Source organism: Arabidopsis lyrata (genome assembly GCF_000004255.2).
Source record: "Arabidopsis lyrata subsp. lyrata unplaced genomic scaffold ARALYscaffold_1, whole genome shotgun sequence".
Lineage (NCBI taxonomy): Eukaryota > Viridiplantae > Streptophyta > Magnoliopsida > Brassicales > Brassicaceae > Arabidopsis > Arabidopsis lyrata.
Window position 1 is genome coordinate 24,974,680 of NW_003302555.1, and position 9,052 is coordinate 24,983,731.

Below are 9,052 nucleotides of genomic sequence, written 5' to 3' on the forward strand. Positions count from 1 at the left end.
TGGACCCAAGACATTTTTTTGGCGATCTAATCATTCTTTTGTTCCCAAATCTCTTTTTGTAAAATTGGAGAAAGATTGCAAATGTTTTACAAATACAGGAGGGGAAACACTCTAATAATGACAACGTAACAAGGTCTAGTTTTTGGGTGTGCAAGAAAGAAACTACTTGTCTCCGCCACCGAACATTCCCATCATGTCCTTGCCGGAACCCATCTGCTTCATGAGACTCTGCAGACCGCCCATGCCACCAATCTGCTTGAGCATCTGCGGCGGTAGGACCTTGCTCATGTGCTGTGCGTTCATGTTTCTCGAGAGTGCACTCATATCTCCATTCTTTGGGATCTTGAGCCCTTTCATCTTGCTCCATATCTTTGCTAGCAGCCTCTTGTACTCTTCCAACATCTCCATCACTTCTCTTACTTGCCTCCCTGACCCTCTTGCTATCCGCATCATCCGTGACTCGTTAAACACCTTTGGGTTTGAGCTGTCCAGTTCTGCACAAACCACAAACCACCCATCACTTTTTTGCCACTACTCTGATTATTTCTACTGATACACTTTCTCCAAATAAGATATATTATTGTTCTTACCATCATTTGTCATAGAATCCATCATTGTCATGTACCGCTTTATCTTCGCCTGGCTTTCTTTCTCATGTCCTTTTGGCATCATTTCAGCACTAATTCCAGGCAGCATCGAGAAAACCTACACACACACCAACACCTCACACGTTTTATCATCAAGTCCCTTGAGCTGTTCAAGCCTAATAATATTTGAAAAGAGATTCTAACCTCCTTAAGTGGACCCATGTTCAGTATATTCTGGAACAGGTCGTACATAATTCTCAATGTAAAGTTACCCTGAGAGAGCTTTTCCAGAAGTTCAGGCTGTTGATCTTTAGGTACTACCTCTTGTAGCTTATCAACAAATCCAGACCAGTCACCCATTCCTATTGTACATTACATTATCAAGATTCTGACTCAACAACCCATGAAAAGCCTTTCATTACTCAACAATGCCATGAAAGTTACCTAAGAGACGGCTAACAAATGGTTTGACGTCAAACACTTCAAACTCATCCATATGCTCTCCTGTTCCGATAAATATCACAGGACTTTTCGTAGCTGCAACACTAACAAAATGACAATGGATCAAATTCACTTTTCCAACTGAAAAAAGCCTACAAGAATTTATATTGACCATTTCAAGTACATAGGACGATTTAGTAGCTACAAGATACTTACGCGCTAAGAGCACCACCACCCTTGGCATGGCCGTCCATCTTAGTAATAATTACAGCTCCAACAGCAACACTTTGCTTAAAGGCTTGAGCTTGATCAAATGCAGCTTGACCAATACTGCTATCCATAACAAATATAACAAGATCTGGTTTCTGTAAAGTGAAAAGACCATGATCAGAGTCTGCAACATCAACCAGGAACAAATAGAAGACTTCAAGGCAACAGAGCATACCGTTGCTTCAGCAACTTGACGCATTTCTTCAAAGAGAGTAGCTTCTTGTTTATGGCGACCACTAGTATCAACAATAATGAGATCACAGTTTTCTTTCTTAAACGTATCAACTCCCTCAACAGCAATTTTCACAGGATCGGATTCCGTGTAGCTGCAAGAATCACAACTCAGTATTAGCGCATTCTGCTACCACAGTACGCCCTAGAGAATGGTTATAAATGTTAATCCAGAATGTCTTCTTTTTTCATTTCTTTGTGTTACTGTCATTGAAGTAAATCCAAATGACCAAATCTACAAATAGCATAGTAGTAATAATTGCAAATAGAAAGAGAAGAGACCACAAGACCTCAAAAGATCCATTTATGCATACTGTTGAACTTTTTGACAAAGATGCAAATTTTTTGACAGAGTGGCACTGTGTAATGAGTTCCGAAAAAAGAGTCCAAGAAAAAACAGGCAAAGGGCTTAAAGTAGTAACCCCTAGAGGTAAGTGGCATGCAGAGAACTAGAGAAGTATGACAAAACCTATTGGATAATGGGTTAAAGAAACATATTAAGAAACAGCAGTCCTTTTGAGTCCAGATTTTTGCAGCTACTGACCTAAACAAAACCTATTTCATAAATTTTGTGCCTTGTGTCTACCGTTTCAAAGAAAATTCCATCATTTTTCACAGACACTCCTAAAAGTGAGCTAATAATATCATTTGGAAATGCCACCAAGAAGAAAACTGATAGTAAGATATAATATTAATACTATATCGCAAAGAGGTTGACTTGAGTACCTTCCATAAAAGGGGATCTTAGCCTTGGTAGCATTCTGTTTCAGCTGATCGAAAGCACCGGCCCTGAAAGTATCCGCACAAACTAGGGCTGGTTTGTATCCTTTCTTCTGATGATAATAAGCATACTTAGTACAAGTTGTCGTCTTTCCAGCACCTAAAAACACAATCACAAAAAAATTGACATTACATCAAAAACAAACCCAATTTGGACATAAAGAATAAACATCGTCTAACAAAGACCTCACCTTGTAATCCAACAAACATAACTACACTAGCTTTAGCCTTTTTAGGAGCAAACGCAGGCTTTCCTGGATCCAACATCTTACAAAGTTCACTAAAGATAGCCTGAGAGAAACAATACAAGAATCACAAACAAACCCAATTACATCGAATTCCAAAAATCGATACTTTGGGAAAAAAAAAAAAAAATGAAACCTGTTCAATGATCCGGCGTTTGTTGTGACCAGCTGCTAGATCTTCAAGATTGACGATCTTCTTGATATTACTCTGCATCTCCTTCACAAGAGGAAACGAAACATCGGATTGAAGCAGAGCACGAGTGATCTCGTTCAAACATTCATTCAAAGCCTTCTCATCGATAATTGTCACATTGCTCATCTGCTGTATCGCGCGGGTAATCCGCCCGCCTAGCTCCGCCAACACCATTTTCGCTGCTTTGCGAATTCAACAAAAGCTTGTTCGGAGGAGAAGAATCAGATTTGGGGGAATTTAGAGCTAGGGTTTTGATCTAAGAGATATCTTTGGTCGCGATTGAGACAACGGAGAGAAGTTGAAAACTTGATCCGAGGATATTAATTTCTAATTCCTCCTATGTCCATTAACCGGTACCGGTTAGGAGACGAAGCAAATCTAAATTTATGGGCCTTACGAAGCTCACAATAGGCCCAATGGGTCAGGTGGTCTATAGATATTAAACAATGCATCCAACTTTTTCTATATTTCCGATTTCGAAAACGAAAAAAATTGTGGAGGAATAGTCCATTTCGTATAATCCAAAATTCCAAATGTAGAAAATCTATCCATATATACATTTTTTGATCACAATTAGCAAATAAATCCTGAAGTTGAGAAGTATTTACAATGACATGCCATTAGCATTAATTATTTAGATTTGTTTTATTTAAGTAAAGATTTTTAATTGAAATTCATTTCTCATATATTTAGCAAAAGTCTCTACAAAATCTTTCCTTATCTATTTAAGTAAACACAAACCAAGTGTCAAAGAAAAAAAGAAAAATCATAGAGAGGAAAAACTCTAAAACAGACGATAAGTGGAAAAAAACCACCAATTCCAGTATTTCACCATCTACAATTTGTGTTTCACGATTGTGAAGGACTGAAGGGAGGGATATTTGTTAGAGAACTAGAGAAAATTAGGCTTCAGCTGATCAAAATCTTAACAAAGTATCCATATATTCTTATATATTAACTGTATATCTTAAATGCATCTTTAAATCAGAGATTCTAAAACTAATACTCCCTCTATTTCGTTTTAGTTGTCGTTTAAAGTTTTTTCACACAAATTAAGAAAACATTAAATTTGCTGTTTTACTCTTTATTAATATATTTTATGAAAAATTTCATTGGCCAAAACATTAAAACAGTAGGGATAAAACTGGAATTTTCACCAAACATTTGCATTGAAAACCTAAAACGACAACTATTATGAAACAAAATTTAAATCCTAAAACGACAACTAAACTGAAACGGAGGGAGTACTAAGTTAACGACCCTCAAAACTAAAGACAGATGAAGGGGTTACAAATTTTGGTGAACGTCAAAAATGACTCTTAATTCATTCTTCTATTGTTTGTTCTATGTAATTTCGATTCAAAGGGAGTCAGAGGATCTGTTCAAAGCTAAACCAGTATTGTTACCCTAACTCTTTGTATCAAAAATGTTTTGATTTTCAACATATAATGTCCACGACTGGACCCAAGACATTTTTTTGGCGATCTAATCATTCTTTTGTTCCCAAATCTCTTTTTGTAAAATTGGAGAAAGATTGCAAATGTTTTACAAATACAGGAGGGGAAACACTCTAATAATGACAACGTAACAAGGTCTAGTTTTTGGGTGTGCAAGAAAGAAACTACTTGTCTCCGCCACCGAACATTCCCATCATGTCCTTGCCGGAACCCATCTGCTTCATGAGACTCTGCAGACCGCCCATGCCACCAATCTGCTTGAGCATCTGCGGCGGTAGGACCTTGCTCATGTGCTGTGCGTTCATGTTTCTCGAGAGTGCACTCATATCTCCATTCTTTGGGATCTTGAGCCCTTTCATCTTGCTCCATATCTTTGCTAGCAGCCTCTTGTACTCTTCCAACATCTCCATCACTTCTCTTACTTGCCTCCCTGACCCTCTTGCTATCCGCATCATCCGTGACTCGTTAAACACCTTTGGGTTTGAGCTGTCCAGTTCTGCACAAACCACAAACCACCCATCACTTTTTTGCCACTACTCTGATTATTTCTACTGATACACTTTCTCCAAATAAGATATATTATTGTTCTTACCATCATTTGTCATAGAATCCATCATTGTCATGTACCGCTTTATCTTCGCCTGGCTTTCTTTCTCATGTCCTTTTGGCATCATTTCAGCACTAATTCCAGGCAGCATCGAGAAAACCTACACACACACCAACACCTCACACGTTTTATCATCAAGTCCCTTGAGCTGTTCAAGCCTAATAATATTTGAAAAGAGATTCTAACCTCCTTAAGTGGACCCATGTTCAGTATATTCTGGAACAGGTCGTACATAATTCTCAATGTAAAGTTACCCTGAGAGAGCTTTTCCAGAAGTTCAGGCTGTTGATCTTTAGGTACTACCTCTTGTAGCTTATCAACAAATCCAGACCAGTCACCCATTCCTATTGTACATTACATTATCAAGATTCTGACTCAACAACCCATGAAAAGCCTTTCATTACTCAACAATGCCATGAAAGTTACCTAAGAGACGGCTAACAAATGGTTTGACGTCAAACACTTCAAACTCATCCATATGCTCTCCTGTTCCGATAAATATCACAGGACTTTTCGTAGCTGCAACACTAACAAAATGACAATGGATCAAATTCACTTTTCCAACTGAAAAAAGCCTACAAGAATTTATATTGACCATTTCAAGTACATAGGACGATTTAGTAGCTACAAGATACTTACGCGCTAAGAGCACCACCACCCTTGGCATGGCCGTCCATCTTAGTAATAATTACAGCTCCAACAGCAACACTTTGCTTAAAGGCTTGAGCTTGATCAAATGCAGCTTGACCAATACTGCTATCCATAACAAATATAACAAGATCTGGTTTCTGTAAAGTGAAAAGACCATGATCAGAGTCTGCAACATCAACCAGGAACAAATAGAAGACTTCAAGGCAACAGAGCATACCGTTGCTTCAGCAACTTGACGCATTTCTTCAAAGAGAGTAGCTTCTTGTTTATGGCGACCACTAGTATCAACAATAATGAGATCACAGTTTTCTTTCTTAAACGTATCAACTCCCTCAACAGCAATTTTCACAGGATCGGATTCCGTGTAGCTGCAAGAATCACAACTCAGTATTAGCGCATTCTGCTACCACAGTACGCCCTAGAGAATGGTTATAAATGTTAATCCAGAATGTCTTCTTTTTTCATTTCTTTGTGTTACTGTCATTGAAGTAAATCCAAATGACCAAATCTACAAATAGCATAGTAGTAATAATTGCAAATAGAAAGAGAAGAGACCACAAGACCTCAAAAGATCCATTTATGCATACTGTTGAACTTTTTGACAAAGATGCAAATTTTTTGACAGAGTGGCACTGTGTAATGAGTTCCGAAAAAAGAGTCCAAGAAAAAACAGGCAAAGGGCTTAAAGTAGTAACCCCTAGAGGTAAGTGGCATGCAGAGAACTAGAGAAGTATGACAAAACCTATTGGATAATGGGTTAAAGAAACATATTAAGAAACAGCAGTCCTTTTGAGTCCAGATTTTTGCAGCTACTGACCTAAACAAAACCTATTTCATAAATTTTGTGCCTTGTGTCTACCGTTTCAAAGAAAATTCCATCATTTTTCACAGACACTCCTAAAAGTGAGCTAATAATATCATTTGGAAATGCCACCAAGAAGGAAACTGATAGTAAGATATAATATTAATACTATATCGCAAAGAGGTTGACTTGAGTACCTTCCATAAAAGGGGATCTTAGCCTTGGTAGCATTCTGTTTCAGCTGATCGAAAGCACCGGCCCTGAAAGTATCCGCACAAACTAGGGCTGGTTTGTATCCTTTCTTCTGATGATAATAAGCATACTTAGTACAAGTTGTCGTCTTTCCAGCACCTAAAAACACAATCACAAAAAAATTGACATTACATCAAAAACAAACCCAATTTGGACATAAAGAATAAACATCGTCTAACAAAGACCTCACCTTGTAATCCAACAAACATAACTACACTAGCTTTAGCCTTTTTAGGAGCAAACGCAGGCTTTCCTGGATCCAACATCTTACAAAGTTCACTAAAGATAGCCTGAGAGAAACAATACAAGAATCACAAACAAACCCAATTACATCGAATTCCAAAAATCGATACTTTGGGAAAAAAAAAAAAAATGAAACCTGTTCAATGATCCGGCGTTTGTTGTGACCAGCTGCTAGATCTTCAAGATTGACGATCTTCTTGATATTACTCTGCATCTCCTTCACAAGAGGAAACGAAACATCGGATTGAAGCAGAGCACGAGTGATCTCGTTCAAACATTCATTCAAAGCCTTCTCATCGATAATTGTCACATTGCTCATCTGCTGTATCGCGCGGGTAATCCGCCCGCCTAGCTCCGCCAACACCATTTTCGCTGCTTTGCGAATTCAACAAAAGCTTGTTCGGAGGAGAAGAATCAGATTTGGGGGAATTTAGAGCTAGGGTTTTGATCTAAGAGATATCTTTGGTCGCGATTGAGACAACGGAGAGAAGTTGAAAACTTGATCCGAGGATATTAATTTCTAATTCCTCCTATGTCCATTAACCGGTACCGGTTAGGAGACGAAGCAAATCTAAATTTATGGGCCTTACGAAGCTCACAATAGGCCCAATGGGTCAGGTGGTCTATAGATATTAAACAATGCATCCAACTTTTTCTATATTTCCGATTTCGAAAACGAAAAAATTGTGGAGGAATAGTCCATTTCGTATAATCCAAAATTCCAAATGTAGAAAATCTATCCATATATACATTTTTTGATCACAATTAGCAAATAAATCCTGAAGTTGAGAAGTATTTACAATGACATGCCATTAGCATTAATTATTTAGATTTGTTTTATTTAAGTAAAGATTTTTAATTGAAATTCATTTCTCATATATTTAGCAAAAGTCTCTACAAAATCTTTCCTTATCTATTTAAGTAAACACAACAATTTACCAAAAATCTCTACACAATCTTTTTAAAAATCTCGACTTAGTTAACTTCTGATTTTTATCTGAAAAAAAAAATAATTAATTGTAACGAGTGATGTAAAAATCGGGAATGTTGATACTACAATTTCTTCTAATTCTTTTTTTCATATAATGAAAATTATTTTTTAGAGATATTTTCTTAAAACCTCTAAACAAAACAAAAGGTTTCAAAAGATAACTTCTCTTTTGGCGGGTCGACCCTCAAACCCGCAACTCTCTACGGGCTTATCCGCATGAACCTGCGACCCGTAGTGGATAAAAATATTTTTCAAAAAAAAATAACAAATGATGTTTAATTTTACGGGACGGGGTTATATGGTGCAACGGATTTAGATCAATATTAATATTAAACAATATACTATGGATGAAATCCTAGAATTAAAAATCAAAATTTAATTATAAAATCAGAAACACTAAACAAAATAAACAATATTAACAAAACAAATACAACTTAAAATTTTGCAAAATAATTTTTTAGTTATAAAAAAATCGACCCGCGGTGTACCGCGGGGTAAAATCTAGATTTGGAAGTTTAAGGAAGAAAAATCTTTTTTAAAAAATAATAGCTCCACGGTGTAGCGCAAGAAAAATCTTTCTCCTAAACTGAGGCAAGAAGAAGAAGAAAGTCAAATGTCGTTTAAGTGTATATATAGATATACCATTTAAACCTAAAACACAATTAATATACTCAAAACTATTAATATAGATATATGGATGTTACATTTATAAAATAGGTCGAAATATTATATTATACTCTCTAATAATAAACAAAATTAATTAGATTTAGATTTTTTTTTAAAAAAAATATAGCTCCGCGGTACACCGCGGGTTCAAATCTAGTTGAAAACATTTTAATGAGTAAATCTATGTTATAAAGATATTTTTTGTAATTCCATTACTAATAACTAAAATTTATTTGATGAATAGTATATAGCGGATGAATCGATTTGTTCTTAGTAACCTTGAATCCTTATAGAGGGGGTATATTATAGGAATAATTAGATTGTATACCCTAAATTATATTGGAAATTTGAAATGTATACTATAATTTTTAACAATTTGATATGTATCTTATTCTTTGTTCAAAATGACATTTTTGTCCTTAATTAATAACTAAGAATTCTGAAAATGAAAATCAAATAATTTGATTAGTTAGTTTTTACAAATATTTAAAATTCAAAATTAAACTGTTCATATTACAAATTTATATGCTCAAATTTTTATTTCATTACTTTGTGAAAATTATAGATACTGATGAAACTAAACTAATAATTATGACTATAATTTTGACTTTTAATCATATTATAAAATAATCTAGA

At 35.8% G+C, this 9,052-nt stretch overlaps 2 protein-coding genes across 2 annotated transcripts; both read right to left on the reverse strand.

The window, feature by feature from the left end:
* LOC9330207 (signal recognition particle 54 kDa protein 3) lies at positions 1-3,063 on the reverse strand. The gene is made up of 9 exons (XM_002894100.2): positions 2,691-3,063; positions 2,501-2,600; positions 2,256-2,409; positions 1,474-1,624; positions 1,245-1,393; positions 1,032-1,132; positions 792-949; positions 591-705; positions 1-494 (listed from the first exon to the last, which is right to left on the reverse strand). The coding sequence occupies exons 1-9, from the start codon at positions 2,919-2,921 to the stop codon at positions 163-165; spliced, it is 1,491 nt and encodes a 496-aa protein (XP_002894146.1). The 5' UTR covers positions 2,922-3,063; the 3' UTR covers positions 1-162.
* A 1,156-nt stretch (positions 3,064-4,219) lies between these two features.
* Positions 4,220-7,268, reverse strand: LOC9330208 (signal recognition particle 54 kDa protein 3). The gene is made up of 9 exons (XM_002894101.2): positions 6,896-7,268; positions 6,707-6,806; positions 6,462-6,615; positions 5,680-5,830; positions 5,451-5,599; positions 5,238-5,338; positions 4,998-5,155; positions 4,797-4,911; positions 4,220-4,700 (listed from the first exon to the last, which is right to left on the reverse strand). Exons 1-9 carry the CDS (start codon positions 7,124-7,126, stop codon positions 4,369-4,371), a joined length of 1,491 nt encoding a protein of 496 aa, XP_002894147.1. The 5' UTR covers positions 7,127-7,268; the 3' UTR covers positions 4,220-4,368.
* Between the last annotated feature and the right edge of the window lie 1,784 nt (positions 7,269-9,052).

Coding starts and splice junctions, on each gene's coding strand:
- LOC9330207 (XM_002894100.2), bottom strand. CDS start 2,921: ATGGTGTTGGCGGAGCTAGGCGGGCGGATTACCCGCGCGATACAGCAG. Junction 2,601..2,690: donor AACGCCGGATCATTGAACAG/GTTTCATTTTTT, acceptor TGTTTCTCTCAG/GCTATCTTTAGTGAACTTTG. Junction 706..791: donor ACATGGGTCCACTTAAGGAG/GTTAGAATCTCT, acceptor GTGTGTGTGTAG/GTTTTCTCGATGCTGCCTGG.
- LOC9330208 (XM_002894101.2), bottom strand. CDS start 7,126: ATGGTGTTGGCGGAGCTAGGCGGGCGGATTACCCGCGCGATACAGCAG. Junction 6,616..6,706: donor TATGTTTGTTGGATTACAAG/GTGAGGTCTTTG, acceptor TTGTGTTTTTAG/GTGCTGGAAAGACGACAACT. Junction 5,339..5,450: donor GGTGGTGGTGCTCTTAGCGC/GTAAGTATCTTG, acceptor TCATTTTGTTAG/TGTTGCAGCTACGAAAAGTC.